The 18,701-nt window shown below is 34.3% G+C and overlaps 1 protein-coding gene across 11 annotated transcripts in view; it reads right to left on the bottom strand.

Moving 5' to 3' along the window:
- The window catches only part of LOC106090474 (hemicentin-1), a 1,337,150-nt gene that overhangs the window by 91,892 nt on the left and 1,226,557 nt on the right, over positions 1-18,701 (bottom strand). For all 11 annotated transcript variants that reach the window (XM_059367960.1, XM_059367994.1, XM_059368012.1 and 8 more), the window contains 3 exons: positions 7,756-7,937; positions 7,492-7,667; positions 7,179-7,310 (listed from right to left, as the gene is read on the bottom strand). In XM_059367960.1, coding sequence (XP_059223943.1) covers positions 7,179-7,310; positions 7,492-7,667; positions 7,756-7,937 — 490 coding nt within the window. The remainder of the gene's footprint in view (positions 1-7,178; positions 7,311-7,491; positions 7,668-7,755; positions 7,938-18,701) is intronic.

The following is an 18,701-nucleotide window of genomic DNA, read 5'->3' as shown; positions in this document are numbered from 1 at the left end:
ACTTGAAATAGCTACAAAAGCATTACAGTTCTTATTCAATATTCTTTGTTTGCCTTAAAAGAGATACCGCGCATAGAACTCGACAATTGTCATCCATGGTGGAGGGTATATAAGTTTCGGCCCGGACGAACTTAGCACGCTCTTACTTGTTTTAAATATTTTGATTTTGAAAATTTTTGAAAAACAAAAACCTTTTTATTTTCCAAGCCCCCACAACAATAAATATATTTTTTTTTATTTTTTATGACCATTTAGCGAATAAAGCTGGATTTAATGATGTTGGCACCTGCTGTCAAAAGAAGTAGGATTAATGTCATACATTCATTTTTATACCCTGCACCACCACTGTGGTACAGGATATTATAGATTTGTGCATTTGTTTGCAACACTAAGAAGGAGAAGAGCTAGACCCATTGATACGTATACCGATCGACTTAGAATCACTTTCTGATACGATTTGTGAGTCCATCTATTCTTGTAATCAAAGTGCAGGTCGTATTTGTTTTCCAATCATCCCGAAATTTTGCCCATATCAGCTTTTTGCCCCAAGGAAGAACGATATGGATTTTGATAAAAATCGATTCAGATTTAGATATAGCTCCCATATATATGTATCGCCCGATTTGCACTTAAATGGGCGTAGTAGCTACAATTTTCAACCGATCTGCACAAATTTTGGCATGGATTGTTTTGCTACTGATTTTAACATTTTTGCAAAATTTCATCATATATATATATATAGCTCCCATATATATGTATCGCCCGATTTGCACTTAAATAGGCGTAGTAGCTACAATTTTCAACCGATCAGCACGAAATGTGGCATGGATTTTTTTTGTTACTAATTTTAACATATCTGCAAATTTTCATCGAAATCGGTTCAGATTTAGATATAGCTTCCATATATATGTATCGCCCGATTTGCACTTAAATGGCCGTAGTAGCTAAAATTTTCAACCGATCTGCACAAAATTTGGCATTTTGTTACGTTAACGTATGTGCGAGATTTCATCAAAATCGGTTCAGATTTGGATATAGCATACATATTTTTCGCCCGATTTGCACCAATATGGGCGTAGTAACAACTATTTTTTAAAACGATCTGTTTAATAGTCGGTTTAGATTTAGATATAGCTCTCATATACATATATAGTTATATGATGCCCGAATTTATAATTGTAGCGTAGGTGTAGGGTATTTTATGGTCGGCTCCACACGACTTTAGCCTTTCCAACAAGATATTAAAACGGATTCCAGAAAATTCACTCATAGAATTTTGTTTGCTATTGAGATTAATTTTTGGGATATAAAAAATAACCAACGTTGTTGTAACTGGTTTTAGTCGTCCACTTTACGCCGATCCATATTCATTACGGAACCACTTTCCTAATTCGATCAATAATTTTTCTAAGGCAACTCTATTCTAAGGAATTTCTCGTCGTTACATAATTTTTTTTTAAACGAATCGCAATGTAATATTTTCAAAAGATGACATTTCGGTGATTTTTGTAATCGAAAAGTTATTAATCATCAAGGAGTTTTTTGCGAAATTGTTTTTAAATTGTTCCGAAAAACAAACATTTAACAAAACCTTTTCTAAGACATAATTCTGTATGAATTTTCTCTTAATTCTCGTTTTATTATTTTAGGTGAGATTATATCTGTAAAAAAAATTTTAAAGTGTCTTGTTAGTCTGGAAAACTTTTCCAAAAAATAATTGCAAATTTTGACCATGAACATTCCAATAAGGAACAGTGGCATACTTCTCACATATCAATGAGTGCAGTCCGATTCAAGTTTAAGTTCAATGATGAAGGGCCTCCTTTTTCTAATGTACGGCGTGCCGCAGTGCGATACCTCTTTTTGAAAAAAAGTTTTTACATGACATAGTACCTCACAAATGTCACCAGCATCAGGAGGGGAAAACCACCGCTGAAATTTTTTTCGAACCCAAGCCTTCAGCATCATAGGCGGATGTGATAAACTCTGCTCTACGTTGGTCTCAAAAGAATAATACGTAATATTTAATTATAAATTATTTGATTTACAACAACAATGAAATGAAAAATTTAAAGGACTCGGAAACACAATTTTAAAATCCCGAAATATTCACCCAGATTAATTTACATTTTAAAACAATTTTTTCAAATAAAACCATTTAGTTTTTTTTCTCGGAACTCCATAATTCACAATACAGTATTTAAGACAATTGGTATGAAGTTTATAGTGATTAAAGGACGAACACTATCAGTCAATAGAAAGCAGCGTTGATTCCAGTAGAAATTTGTTAGTTTTATTGGTATATTCTTTAGAACAGTTTAAAATTTACTTTTTAAATTTTAGATTTTCTTCCGAGAAAATCTTTTTAAAACAAGGTTAGTATTTAGTTAGAGTTTCACAGCGAAAACCCATTTTTTCACGATTACTTTATAGAAAAACTACAAAAATGATGTTGGATTTATTCATTCAACTGAAACCAATATAGCGTTTGTTTATGTTTATATTTAAAATAGAAAGAAAATAAAAGCCTTTTTTAAAAAATTTTAGGCAAAATGTGGTGGCGATTAATGAATTGGGCGATTTTTACCAGACATCTTATCCATCAAAACCGTATTTTCGATCGATTTTAATTAAGTTCGAAGAAGAAATTAGCAATATCATTTAAGCAGAATGTAGAAGGTTCTTCGTAAAAAATTGGCCAACGTCTATTTTTTGAAGTATTTAACAATTATAGTCTGAATGCTTTCAGTTTATTTAAGTAAAATTTTTTTGAAATAAAAGTCATTTAAAACCAATAGACCAACACAAATAATAACCTGTTGAAATCATAAAACTAGTTTGAGAGCAAAATTGAGCGCTGATTTGCCGAAACTTTCAACATAAAACTACGATAATCGCAAAGACAACCACACTTTGAAGTATTTTAAAGATAAGGGTTGGCCTATAAATAATGTTGTGGCAATCAGTACAGCTCCTGCAACCAATAGCGAGCATAATTTAAAAAAAAAAAAAAAAAAAAAAATGAGGTATCTTTACCATTTTCACAACAAAAGAATTTTGGCAGTTTTCGATTTTGAAAAAATGTGAGGAAAGCCCCCCAAAATAAAATCCTGGCTACGTCCCTGACGCCCATATAAAGTGGCCATTTGACTTGACTTCTTGAGTATCTACAGACCGCACTTGTTAGCCATTTCATCTGAAATTTTGCACATTCTGTTCTTTTTCTTTCAGCTCTTCTTCAAAGTATGGTCAAGTCGGTCTTTAACCCTCATATAATTTTCACATTCACCGACCTCCCGATTTCATTTCTATAACCTCTGAAATCCGCATATTTTTTCCGATTTAACTAAAATTCTGAAAGACATGTCCTGTTACCACTTCAAACAACAGAGGCTAATACGTTCCGAATCAGTCGCTAAACTGGTGTAGCTCTCATATAAACCGATCTTGCGATTTGAAATTTTGATTGTCCCATTTGACTGAAATGTTGCACATGGGAGAGAACCGAAAAAACTAGTAAGGAAGGGCAAAAGTCGGGCGGTGCCGACTGTATAATACCCTACACCTACCCTATAAGTACAATGTGGACTCTATATCCAATTTGGAACCAATTTTGATGGACCTCGGCGGATGTTTTCAGATGGCTTATTAAACAACCCGTATCAAATATGAGCAAATATGTTCAAACTGTAATAACAAATGACAACATTATTGCAAATTACCCAAAATCGGACGAGCATATATATGGGAGCTATATTTAAATCTGATTCGATTTGGAGTAAATATCTCAGATATTGTGGTAGTTGATGAGGAAAGCGTTGTACAAAGTTTTGGCAAGATTGGTCAATAAATGCGCTTGCAGTGGCTCTAGAAGTGAAAATCGGGCGATATACACATATGACAGCTATATCTAAATCTGAACCAATTTTTATGAAACTCACCAATAATGTCGAAAGTCATGAGAAAATTTTCCTGCCAAATTTCGAGGGAATCATTTCACAAATTACCATTTTATTGCATTATTACTGCAAATCGGACGAACATATATATGGGTGCTATATTCAAATCTGAACCGATTTTTTCCAATTTCTATAGGCTTCGTCTCTAGGCCGAAAAACATGTCTGTACCAAATTTGAAGACGATCGGATGAAAATTGCGACCTGTAGTTTATACACTTATCATAGACAGACGGGCATAGCTAAATCGAATCAGAAAGTGATTCTTAGTCGATCCGTATACTTATCAATGGGTCTCTCTCTCCACCTTTTGGGTATTACAAACAAATGTACTAAGTTGTAATACCCTGTACCCCAGTAGTGGGGTAGGTTACAAATATGCTATTTGAGAACTGATGGAGTCAACACTTTGACAATTCAAGTGTTTACAGCTGAAAAGTTATCGTTGGCAAAAGTTATAGGCCCTTGTTGGTCCGGGCACCTTTTTCCAGGCACTTAAAGTTGGTCACCTCGGCACATCAAAAAATTATTCGGACTGCCAAATTTACATTTGTAGTCCGATTTTAAAAAATTTTGCTGGATAGTATTCAAACATTCCTACAAAAAAGTCTGCCTGAGGTAAACAATATCTCCACTGGTTTCGAGGATATTCGATACTTTTTGTTTTTTGTAGTTGTAAATGTGGCCGAACTTGGCAATTTACGAAGACATGTGTGGTTGGATTTTCATATTGATGCATGATAAGGATTGGTGACAGAAATTACAATGCCTTTGCTGCAGCATGCGTCAACATCCGATGTTTCCCTTAAAAGTTGTACAGTTTGGAATTAAAAAAAAGTGTGAAAATTTTCTGCATATATTGGTCAAAAAAGCAGTTTCGTAGATTAGACTTTATTGGAAAAAGTTAAGCTTGTTTGACCTTTACTTTTTCTTCTACTCTTCTAAAGATGACATATTGTAGATGCGTTTTAAGTGAACTTAAACGTGTGCAATATGCACATCAAAATACCCATTTTTAAATTAAAAAATTGGAAAAACCCCTGGAGTTCTCAAAATGCGAAGCCGATATGTGGGCTTTATTTTCCTTTTGTATCCACAAAACACATGCAAAATTAATTTTGCACCAAACGATATTTGTAGCCTTCACAGCAAATTTCTAAAATAATGGCTTATTCTTTACTAATTTTTTTCGGTTCTAACCTACTGTGCTTCGCGTTGTCATGACTTCCAACCAGGGTTTCGGAAAAACCCCTGGAGTTCTCGAACAATTTTCTCTAAACTCCGACTCCGGGAAAATTGCTCGACTCCGACTCTGGTGTCGACTCTGAGCACTTAATTTGTTTCACAATTTTTAACAACACTTTAACAACACACTACACACTAAAAAAAAATTTAAATTTCAAAAAAACTTCTGCTTATTTCCTAAGCCAATATGCTTTAAAAAAAGTCTGTCTGTCTGTTGAAATCACTGGAGATATTGAGCTGAAACTTTGCACAGATTCTCTTTTTGTTCATAAGCAGGATAAGTTCGAAGATGGGTTATATCGGCCTATATCTTGGTATAGCCCCCATATAGACTGATCCGCCGATTTAAGGTCTTAACCCCACAAAAGCCACATTTATGATCCGATTTTGCTGAATTTTGGGACAGTGAGTTGTGTTAGGCCAGTCGAAATCCTTTAGATTTGGATATAGCTGAATATAGACCGATCTCAGGATTTGAGGTTTTGGGCCCATAAAATGCGTATTTATTGTCCGATTTTGCAAAAATTTGGACAGTGAGTTGCGTTAGGGCTTCAACATCCTTCTTTAATTTGGGCCAGATCGGTCCAGATTTGGATTTAGCTGCCATGTAAACCGATCTCTCAATTCAAGGTTATGGGCCATAAAAGGCTCATTTATTGCCCGATTCCGACATAATTTGGGACAGTGAGTTGTGTTAGGACCCTCGACATCTTTCTGGAATTTGGCCCAGATTGGTTAAGATTTGGATATAGCTGCCATAGAGACCGATCTCTCGATTGAAGGTTTTGGGCCCCGTTGTCGCCGAAATTTGGGACAATGAGTTGTGTTAGGGCCTTCAACATTCTTTTTCAAATTGGCCCCATTTATTCTCGAAATTCGCAAAAATTTGAGACAGTGAGTTGAGTGAGGAACTTCGACATCCTTCATCAATATGGCCCAGACTGGTCCAGATTTGAATATAGCTGCCATAAAAGGTGCATTTATTATCCCTTTTCCCTGAAATTTGACATAATGACTTATGTTAGGGTTTCGGTATCCATGTCGTATATGGTTTAGATCGGTCTATATTTGGATATAGCTACCAAAAAAAAAAATTAACAATGATTTGCACTTATTAGACCACTCAAGGTCCGTGCCAAATTTGATCCACATCGGACCAAACGATGCGGATTGTGCCATTCTGAGAGATCTCCGTTACTCTCCTTCTTACACTGCAAGACTGTTCGTAACCTTACCGTTCTGGTTGTTATTGCCCTTATGGTCATTTTACTCTCCGTAAAGAGGTTCAAACCAGCTTGACTCCACGACTGTGGCGCTGGCATTAACCTGTATGTCAATGTCATCGCTCCGCCTATGCCAAGACAACATGTTTTCTGAACCTGTTGTATGGTCCTTATGTTGCACTTTTTCTCCACAGCAGTCCATCAAACTATAGAGGCATAAGTAATTATTATTCTAATCACGCATCTCTATAGAAGTGGACTTAAGCCCATAAATGTCGCATTTATTATCCGATTTCGCTAAAATTTGGCACAGTGAGCTGCTTAAGACCCGTCACATCATCCCGTCATCTGACCCGAATATGGTCTAATTTAAATAGGATCATGTTTAAATATATCTGCCATATAGACCGATAGATTGTACAAACATTTATCATTTCGTCATCCCGTTATCTGACCCGAATATGGTCTACAACAGATCATATATATAGCTGCCATATAGACCGATAGATTGTGCAAACATTTATCACTAAGCCCTTAGTTGAAAAAGGTAATTCCACTTTAGTTGTACACAACAAAAGTACCTTTGTACGTATTTTCTTTATTGGTCTACAATTTTCTTTTTTTTAATTCTATGGAAGGCACTTAAAAATAAGTTATTACGTTTTGTGGCAATAGGCTAGCATTTTATATAAATTCAATATGGCCTTGTATTGTCAAACCATGAAGAAATCAATAACAAAAGAGATTACTTACCAACAATTCTTTATCTTCGCTGCGTGGTCCCCAACCGGCGTCATTATAGCCCTCGCAGGAATAATTATAGAAAAAGCCTCGTCCAATACTTTCCAATAGCAATTTACTGGGATCAATGTGACACAAATCCTCCTACAAATTGTCAGAGCGAAAAAAAAACACAAACAAAAAGGAAAAGGACGAAACAGAAAAAAAGACATCATAACCCAAAGCTCTCAAACAATATACATAAACTTAAAACAATAGTTTGTTGTCAACAAAACAAAAATTAAAGAAAATGCAATACCAAAAAAGAATGCCCCAGAAAACTTACTTTAGTCTCTTCACAATCCGGCAGTTCCTTAAGCAATGTGGAATTGGCATACCAGCGCACTTTAGTCAAAATAGGGGGATTAGCATCGATAATTTTACATATCAGTGTAACATTTGCCTCTTCACTTTCCTTGACCGAATCCACAGGTGTCATCAAAACCTCCACGGTGGGGACATCTGAAAGATAACAAGAAAAAGAAAACAAAATTTATAAGCGAGCAAAGCTACTGCTTGGCATTGATGACAGTCATGTGTCTCGTCTTACAAAGAACATCCAAGTTGATTTGTTCCTCGGAAATGCCTTGGCCAGCTTCATTTGTCAGTTCGCAGGTGTAATTGCCAATGTCCTCCTTGACGGCATGACGTATGGACAAGGCAACATGCTCAGAATTGCCTCCCTTATAGTGGTCACTATCGCTTACATTCAAACTCACACCATTGCGGTACCTTAAAAATAAAGAAATTTTTTTTTTGGTTTACAAAATTTGTTTCCTAAGAAATTTGTTTAATTTTCAGAGAGGTTTGTTTTTTTCCATTTTTTAATAATATAATATATTAAAGCATACTTTTGGGCTTACTATTTTTGAAATATTTATTGTCTTCTTTTTATACCCTCCACCATAGGATGGGGTATACTAATTTCGTCGAAATGTCGAAAGTTTTGATATAGCTGCCATGTAAACCGGTCTTGGGTCTTGACTTCCTGATTCTCTAGAGGGCGCAATTCTTATGCGATTGAAATGAAACTTTGCACGACGTGTTTCGTTTTGATATCCAACAACTATAGCAAGTATGGTTCAAATCGGTTCATAACCTGATAAAGCTGCCTTCTAAACAGATCCTGTATCTTGATTTCTTGAGCCTCTAGAGGGCGGAATTCTTATCCGATTGGAATGAAATTTTGCACGACGTGTTTCGTTATGATTTCTAACAGCAGTGCTAAGTTAGGTTCAAATCGGTCTATAACCTGACATAGTTGCCATATAAACCGATCTTGAATCTTTATTTCTTGAGCCTCTAGAGGGCGCAATTCTTATCAGATTTGAATGAAATTTTGCACGAAGTATTTTGCGATGATATCCAACAACTGTGCCAAGTATGGTTCAAATCGGTTCATAACTTGATATAGCTGCCATATAAACTGAACTGGGGTCTTGACTTCTTGAGGTTCAATTCCTATCCGATTTGGCTGAAATTTTGCGTTTATTATGGTCTGAATCGGTCTGTAACCTGATACAGTTCCCATATAAATCGATCTCTCTATTTTACTTCTTCAGCCCCCAAAGGGCTCAATTCTTATTCGATTTGGCTGACATATAATTGTGGTCCGAACCGGACCATATCTTGATATCGCTCTAATAGCAGATAAAATCTTCTCTTTTATCCTTTTTATGCCTTAGAACAGATGCCGAGAAAAGAACTCGACAAATGCGATCCATAGTTAAAAAAATAAAGACAACTTCAGCTGATGTTGAGCCCACCCAATACATAATATTCTTGTGTTAATTAACAAACATGTTTATGACCCTGCCATCGTCGTTGCAACCTTCCATGAGTGTTGCGTTGCCTTTTTTCTGTCTGTGCAAAAAGCCAAAATTTAATTTAAATTCTTTATTAAAACCGAACGGAAGCCAGAATGTTTTTGTGAAAAATTCCCAGTCACCATTATTTATAACCTCATGAAATAACACATGTTTTCACTGAGTCCAGAGTGCGTATGCGGCTGATGTATGTAACAATAAATGCTTGGGCGGATGGATGCAAACTTCCTTTGGTTTTGCAATTGTTTTCCGATACCGTCGTAACCTTATACTAAAACGAGCATCATCACAACAATTTTCAGCAGCCCGTCGAAACTGCCAAACATGTTATATAATAATGTTGGGTAAAAAGTGTAATCAAACCCGTTAACGCCCACGACAAAAAAGATATGTAAACAGGTCTGTACTCACATATTCTCACACACACTTATAGGCGAATGGGCTTTATGAACAACATCGTCCTCATTTATGTTTACAACAGCCGAACGACAAATTTTTAAGTGAGATGAGAACTGATGAACCCATCAAAGGTTTATTGGCCTTTTAAAGACCAATCGATATGCATGGCAGATGCTTAAACAGATTTAAAATCAAGCTCAAGGTCGTTGTTTTTAATTTAAATTTTCATTTATTTTTCAATATTTCGCCCATCCTTTGGTGGGCATTTCAAGGAAATCATAATGTTGCGTAACAAAAATACAAACAAAGCTATGCGACTATCTTCGACGGCCGTTGTCTCAAATATCAAAACAGACGACGGACGACGAAAATTGTCGCATTGCTTTCAGTTTTTTGTTTGAATTTTTGATACTCAACATTTTTATTTTCTTGAAAATGCCTACGAAAGGATGGGCGAAATATTGAAAAATAAATGAAATAAATAAACAGCGAATTTCAGCTTAAATTAAAATAAATATTTGAATCTAAGAATTTAAACTCAAATGCATTTTCTGTCTATATATAGAATTTTTGTGTGAAAGAATTTTTGTGTTTAATTTTTACAAGCCATTTTTTAATGCACATTGTTTTGTTTGTATTTCAACATGGTAGTACGTACACACACACAATCAAACGTATCACAGATACCGTTTATAGGCTCCATGGACATAAATCGAAAAGCAATACTCCAGCATATTCTGTTTCAATACCCATGTTCAACAACTCAACACACTTGCTTACGTGGCAGCCTTGCAATATTACCATGGACAACAATAGTGATATTTGTCTATAGTTGCCACTGCGGCTAGCGGCGTAAACACAACCAGAATTCATATATAGTGCTCACTCATCGCAAGCCACTAAACCAAGTTATTTGTGTTGGCGAAGAGTTTGGGCACAATGGGATGTATATAATTTGGGAAACGAATTAGAATAAAATAAAATAAATCAAATCAAATCAAATCAAATCAAATCAAATCAAATCAAATCAAATCAAATCAAATCAAATCAAATCAAATCAAATCAAATCAAATCAAATCAAATCAAATCAAATCAATCCAATCCAATCCAATCCAATCCAATCCAATCCAATCCAATCCAATCCAATCCAATCCAATCCAATCCAATCCAATCCAATCCAATCCAATCCAATCCAATCCAATCCAATCCAATCCAATCCAATCCAATCCAATCCAATCCAATCCAATCCAATCCAATCCAATCCAATCCAATCCAATCCAATCCAATCCAATCCAATCCAATCCAATCCAATCCAATCCAATCCAATCCAATCCAATCCAATCCAATCCAATCCAATCCAATCCAATCCAATCCAATCCAATCCAATCCAATCCAATCCAATCCAATCCAATCCAATCCAATCCAATCCAATCCAATCCAATCCAATCCAATCCAATCCAATCCAATGCAATCCAATCCAATGCAATCCAATCCAATCCAATCCAATCCAATCCAATCCAATCCAATCCAAACTTTTTTTTTTTTTTTTTTTTTTTTTTTTTAGTTTAACATTTTATTATTGAAATTCATAACTTCAAGATACATTTAGCAATTTCTCCTCGCGAAGCTGAGCTTGTTTGCAAGGACGAAAAAAAAAAAAAAAAAGTATATAGAATATAAAAAGTTGCATTATTATGTTTGTTAAAAATATTACTAATTAATAAATTAATGAATAATGGTTATGGTTATCTTCATTGCGATGCGATTAGAACCCTTTTGATTTCTTTTTTACGCTTCTTTTGGCTGGTTATGGTGATGATATCCGATGGCATTGCATTCCAGGTATTTGGCAGTTGATAGTTGAGGGCATTTTTTCCGTATTTTGTTCTAATTTTTGGCGTTTTAAATAGTGATTTTGATTTTCTTCTTGTGTTGTATGTGTGGTTAATGGGTTTCAGCAGATTTATATCATCGAACTCATTCATTATCACAGATTTATAAAGATTTGTTACGTTTAAAATGTTATGTTGTTTTAGAAAGTTCGAGACCATTTCTGGTGAAAATTCATAGTGTTGGTTTTGATTTTGTGTATATTGAGTGTTTCTATGTGTTATAGTATTTAAGATATTGCTGTTTTCTTTGTGCGATTTGTTTCTCATTAAGGTTTTTATTAGTCTTTTTTGAGTTTTTTGTATAATTTTAATGTGACTTGAGGTTCCAAAGGCCGTTATGCCGTGTCTGATATGCGATTCACCCAGTGTAAAGTATACTTGTTTAGTTATGGAGAGTGGTGCGCAGTTATTCAAATGGTACAATATATAGGATGTTGAACGAAGTTTATTGTTTAGCAAGTTTATGTGTGTTTTCCAATTGAAGTTTCGGTCAACTGTTACGCCTAAGTATTTATACGTGTCCACAGCTTCAAGAAATTGATCACATTTTCCATTACACATTTCATATGTAGATTTATTGTCATGTAGACAATCGTAGTTATGGAATTTTATTTGTATATTTGAAGATTTTAGATGTGGTTGGCGAATATGCATAACTTTAGATTTGTTTGCATTGATTATCAGACCATTGTCGTGACACCATCTTGATATAACATTGAACTCAGATTGCAAGATTTTTACAGCTTCTGATGGGTCCTTGTGACGCACAACAATGGCTGTATCATCTGCATATGCAAATGCTTCACTGTTTGTCGTGACGTTTATTAATTCATTTGCATATATTAGATACAATATGGGTCCAAGTTTTGAACCCTGCGGTACACCGTAATTGGATTGCATTTCACTGCTATAATTGGCATCAATTTTAACTTTGAACGTTCTTTTATGTAAATATTCATTGAACCACTTTAGGCATTGTCCTCGTATTCCATTTCTTTCCAACACACTTAAAAGGTTTGAATGGGGTAGGGTATCAAATGCTTTACTAAAGTCTATAAACAATACTAAACAGTTCATATTATTATCTAGTTGTTGATTTATATACGACGAGAAATGACCTAACAGTTTATTTATATTTTTGCCTTTTTGGAAACCATACTGTTGTCTGTTGATGATACCATATTTATTCAAAAAACCGTTTAATCTTCTCACTATTACTTCTTCTAGTATTTTTTCAAATAATGGCAGTATTGAAATAGGCCTGTAATTATTATAGTCTGATTTTGTGCCGGATTTGTAAATAGGTCTGACTATTGACGTTTTAAGATCAGACGGAACTATTCCTTCATCAATGCTCGAGTTAATAAGTGAGGTTATTACAGGGGTAAGTTTTCTCGCATTGTTTTTTATATCTATAGGCCTTATTCCATCAACTCCTGCTCCTTTGTTGACATTCAGAGTTCTGAGAATGTTGGAAATTTCAGCTTCATCCGTATTTTCAAGAAATATTGTGTTTTGAACAATACGTGGAGTTTGAATTAATGTTTTTATTTCGCATTTGTGGATAATATTATTTACGTTTTCCTTAAATTTAACTGCGAAGTTTTCTGTTATAGTTTTTAGGTCTGCTGATTTAAAGTTTTTCTTTATAACATCGTCTACATTATCAGTCTTTTTTCCAATAATGTCGTTTATAAGGCACCAAGTTCCTCTTATATTGTTTCTATTTTTTTCAAATTCTCTTCTTCTATATTCGTTTTTTGCGTTATTTATGATTACATTTAATTTATTGTTAAAAAATTTGTATTCTTTTTCTTTCTGTGTATTGTTTTTGCTTTTCTTATAGCTTTGGTATAATTTATTTCTCACATCACAGTACTTTATAATTTGATCGTTTAGCCATGGAAAGTCGTTTCTTTGTTTAAGTTTTCTTTTGTTTTGTTTTGATTTATTGTAGATTTCGTGAAATGTTTTGCATACAATTTGATATTTTTCTTCGCAAGTATTATTTTGGTTTAAAACGATGTCCCAGCTTGTGTTGTTTATAAACCAATTTAATTTGCGTTTATCAATGCTAACTTTAACTTTATTTTCTTGGTTTGATTTCTCACAGTGTATATTACTAGAAACATGTTGATCTTTTGTGTTTTTTTTGTTTGTGTATTTAAGGCAACCGAAAATGGCATAGTGATCAGAGAGAATACTTCTAATGACGAAGGCCTGAGCGGTCGTTATTTTGTTTGTTCGGACATACATATGATCAATGCATGATCCATTACCTTTGCCAGCGTCCCTCGTTATTGTGTTCACCTCACATTGTAGTCCATTTGCGGACATCATGTCTCGATACAAAGCAGTTGATTTGTCTTTCTCTTTGGCTATATTAATATTCATATCTCCTACAACCAATAACACTTTTCCTTTATTTATTAAGTTCATGTTTAGTTCAAGTTCGTTTATGAAATCTTTTACATTTAGAGAAGGTGGCCGATATATGGGCATAAGTATAATAGGGATTTTTTCTATACACATCTCAAGGGCTAATGACTCAAAGCTCTTTGTATTTAATAATTTTACGGTAAAGTTTATATCGTTTCGCATGTAAACTGCTATTCCTCCACCTTTATTTTTGCGGTTTAGAAACACACCATTAAAGTTTTGGATTGTGTATAGGCAGTTTTCTTCGTCCATTATGTTGGTTTCAACTAGTATGATTAATTTCACTTTATCTAATATTTTATTTATATCTGTTAAAAAGGCGTTGAAATTTTTTCTTAGAGACCTAATGTTCAGATATATGAAATTCATTTGGTACCTATGTAATTCATTTAATTCATTTATTTCATTAAAGCTGTTTAATGTTTGGGTTTTGCTGTCTTTCATTTTTTTATTTTTTTTTCTATTTTATTAAATTTGGCTGACCAATCCTATGAATGTGGCCGAAGAAAAAGTCACTATCTTTTTGTTTGCTTTTATGTATTTTGATTTTTTGATTATTTAATATTTTAATATATTTTTTAAATCATTTTTTCTACATCCGATTCCGATATAATTTTTAACATTGATTCATTTTCCTGTTTTTTCGCATAAATTTCGCCATCCTTTACCCAGACAAATCTCCAATTCACATCTCTGGCTTTCTTTTTTGCTAACCAAAGCAATCGATTTTTGTGTGCCGTCAATTGATCGTTGACATAGATATATTTATTGTTTTTACCGTCTCCATCATCTTTGTTTATATCTGCTGCTTCTAGTCTATGACCTTTGATGTTGGCCATCAATTCCTTTTTTTTCCTCATTGTGCAGAATTCTACCACGATCTTCTTTTTATTTTTGGTTCGATATACGTTATCTATGTCGCTTTCTTCAATATTCACACTTGCTTTTCCAGCAACTAGTTGAACAATTTCATTTACGTTTATATCTTCGTTTTGTATGTTATTTATTTCTATGTTTTTTCGAATAATTTTTTGTTCCAGTGTATGCATTTTGTTTTCCATGTCATCTATTCTTTTCTCTTTTTCCAATCCAATCCAATCCAATCCAATTCAATCCAATCCAATCCAATCCAATCCAATCCAATACAATCCAATCCAATCCAATCCAATTCAATCCAATCCAATACAATACAATCCAATCCAATCCAATCCAATACAATCCAATACAATCCAATACAATCCAATTCAATTCAATTCAATTCAATCCAATCCAATCCAATCCAATCCAATCCAATCCAATCCAATCCAATTCATCCAATCCAATCCAACCCAATCCAAATCAAATGAAATCAAATAACACATAGGCCATTTTAGGTGTGGAGGCTTCGAAGGCTATTGGTAGGTCTTATTTATACCAAATATACCGCTATCTACTATGTAAGCACGTCCCTAACACAAGTCTGACACCTGTCACACTAGCTGTTCTTTTCCACCGCGTGTATTTTTTTGTAGTGATAGACTTTTTCTTTACTCTACCGTCCATGGCATGCACATGTCATTTGTGTGCATCTTTTGGAAGTTGCATTAATGGCTTCGAACATTAGACAACGGCAACGCTGTATAGCTGCTGTTCAGTGTGCCCAGGTTCGAATGAAATATTATTTAAAATTATATTTTAAAATTTACTTTTTTAATTTTTGATTTTCTTCCAAAAAAATCTTTACAACAAAAAGATTTTGCGAATAATGATTTTCTTTTGTGCTATGTGTGAAAATCTTTAATGAAATTCGACGAGTCAAATTGCAAGTTTACAAAAAGGATGATATTAAGTCCGTGTTTCACAGTAAAATACCCATGATTTTCATGATAACTTTTTTGTAAAACTACAAAAATATCCTTGATAACATACCACTTTTATTAACATTTTATTATAAATAATGGGAATGCCCTAATGAATGAAACCAGAAATTATCTTTATTAAAATCGTAAAAAAGTCTAATTTTCAATGTGAAACACGAATTTAATACCTAAGTGAGGAAATGTGTTAAAAATCAGACTTTTATCTATGAGAGCAATTTGTATATTAGACATACATTAACCGCTAGGTCACTTAACATCAATTAGTGGGCAAAGAAAGAAAAAAGTTTACAACTGCATAAAATAAATAGAAATATCTTCGTGTTCTTGATTTTTAGTTCTGCCACCTATTCTTATTTTATCTCCAATTAACTAGGAAAACTTTAGGACTTATAATGACATGATGCAAATTAATAGTTGGGTGCAATTTTTACGGTGATCTTTTCTATCAAAAACGGATTTCCGATCGACTGTATTTAAGTTAAGAAATTATCGACATCATTTAAGCAGAATGTAGAGGTTGAAATCATAAAACTAGTTTGAGAGCAAAAATGAAAAAAATTCATCAAAATACTGAAGCTGATTTGCCGAAAGCTTGACTATAAAACTAAGATATTAGCAATGACAACTACACTTTGAAGGCATTGAAAGATTAGAATCTGGCTATAAGTAGTGTGTTGGCAATCAGTGCAAAATCAGCTCAGACTAAATGACCAAATGTCACTGCCGATGGGTCAGCTCCTGCAACCAATAGCAACGACAATTTTCACAAAAAAGGGTATCTTTACCGATTTCACAGTAACAGAAGAATTTTGGTAAAATCCTTACTACGTCCCCAATGGGAGCTATATCGTAATCTGATGCTAACTTCTCAGATGTTGTGGTACTCGTCAAGGAAGACATTGTGCAAAATATATATATTTCTAAGAAATTCACCAGTAATATCGAGAGACAAGAGAAAATCCTTCCTGCTAAATTTGGAGATAATCGGTTAACAAATGACCACGTTATTGCAATATTAGTCCAAATCGGACGAACACATGTATGGGAGCTTTATCCAAATCTGAACCTATTTTTTCCAATTTCAATAGGATTCGTCTCTAGGCCGAAAAACATACCTGCACCAAATTTTGAGAGGATCGGGTGAAAACTGCGACCTTTACTTTGTAACATTAACATGGCCATTAACGTGGGCAAACGGACAGACAGACGGACATAGCTAAATCGAATCAGAAAGTGAGTCGATCCGATCGGTATACTTATCAAGGGGTATATCTCTCTTCCTTCTACGTGTTACAATACCCTGTACCATAGTAGTGGTGTAGGGTATAAAATTTTATTTTTCGAATTAAGGTTAAGTTCATTTATAAAGGAAAGAGAAATTAAATCTCAATATGCGTTTTCTGCACAATCAACTCTTTTGTGTTGTACCACTATTTACATAACTAGAGATGGGCGATGTATAATATCCAAAAGGCATTTACCTATAGAGAAATGAGATAGGTCTATATGGCAACACTATACAAATATGGTCCAACCTGGACCACATTTGACAAAGAAGTATAGAGGTCAACAAAAATCCCCTGCATCAAATTTCATCGAAATCAAATGAAAAATGCTGTGTGTGAGTGCAACCCAAACACAAAGAGTAAGAGTAAACAAGTCATAGTTACTTTCTAAGAGTAGGCAAAAATAAGGGGCAAAAGGCGATGCTGTTTGTTCTAAAAGTAGACCAATTGTTGTTGTTTACCTTTAGCCGCGCACATTATAAGCAAGTGGTTCGTAGAGCTGGCAAAACTATCGATAATAATAATAAATATCGATACTATCGTTAAAAATCAGGAGATCGAAATCGATCAATGCACAGACCAATTAAAACACAGGTTAATAAAGTCAGTTGGAAATCATGAGTGAAATCATTGTACAAATTGTTTGTCTAATCGGATGAAAATCGCGACCTCTATAGACGCAATGTACCTTAAAGGATGCATTCAGTGTCGGATTGCTTATTTTTGCAAAAAATTAACTTTTGCGATAATACCCATCGGAAAAATATTAATCGATATTCAGCCAAAAAATTAAATATCGATAGTGCCATCGATATTTTGCCGGCTCTGATGGTTGGCTGAGTTGGTAGCGCACCTCACTGGGAAACGAGAGGACCCATGTTCTCACCCCGCTGGCGGCAAAAAATAAAGGTACAACTAATATTGAAAAACAGTAAAAAAATAAGAGTTTTGCACTTAAATGTTGAAAATAAAACAACAGAAATAAAACAACAGCCATTTTTTAATTATTATATATTATTATATACAATTGGATTTTTTTATATCTGGGACAAATTCCAGACACAATTTTGTCTAATTGTTCACATTGTATCCAATTAGATCTATTTTGATACAATTAGATCAATTATATATAACCATTTTTCGGATCCAATTATATCTGATGCCAGATATAATTGGATCTGACCATATCAACTTTTTTTTTATGCGGGAATTCAGATCAGTCTTCTATGCAAAACAAAAATATATTTAACGACATCGTTAAAGGCTACGTGTAATTTATTTCTGTGAGTTACATCATAATTGGAGAAAACCGCTCAAGAATATAATAGTGTCGGCTGGATGAATGTCTTGGCCGAAAGCATTCGTATGGACAATGAGGTATACTGTCGACTCATATAAGTTCCGTAAAATGCCATACGCCCTGCCCACTGTCGAACTGGCATGATTCTTCTAAGAAAGTCTACCATCAAATTGTAACCCAAGTTTTCTTGCAGATAAATCAATTTCTGGAGTTCCAGCAATTGTCACATTAAGATTGTCACTCGATTGCTTCGATCAGCCTCTCCGCCAAAGAGCCCATATACAACTGTAATTCGTCTGCATACATACGAACACCACAGTTCTGTAACTTTCCAGGAAGGTCATTATATAAGGAAAAAAGAAGTGGAGGAAATACAGATCCCTGAGGGACACCCCTTGAGACTGGGAGATAACTGAAACACCGGTTATCAACAGAACCGATTGGCTTCTATTCGAAAGATAGAAAAATATAAGATCCTTTGTTATTTGGGAAAAT

Source organism: Stomoxys calcitrans, chromosome 1, assembly GCF_963082655.1.
Source record: "Stomoxys calcitrans chromosome 1, idStoCalc2.1, whole genome shotgun sequence".
Classification (NCBI taxonomy): domain Eukaryota; kingdom Metazoa; phylum Arthropoda; class Insecta; order Diptera; family Muscidae; genus Stomoxys; species Stomoxys calcitrans.
The sequence above is the reverse complement of the archived record's forward strand: the minus strand, read 5'-3'. Positions and strand labels throughout refer to the sequence as shown.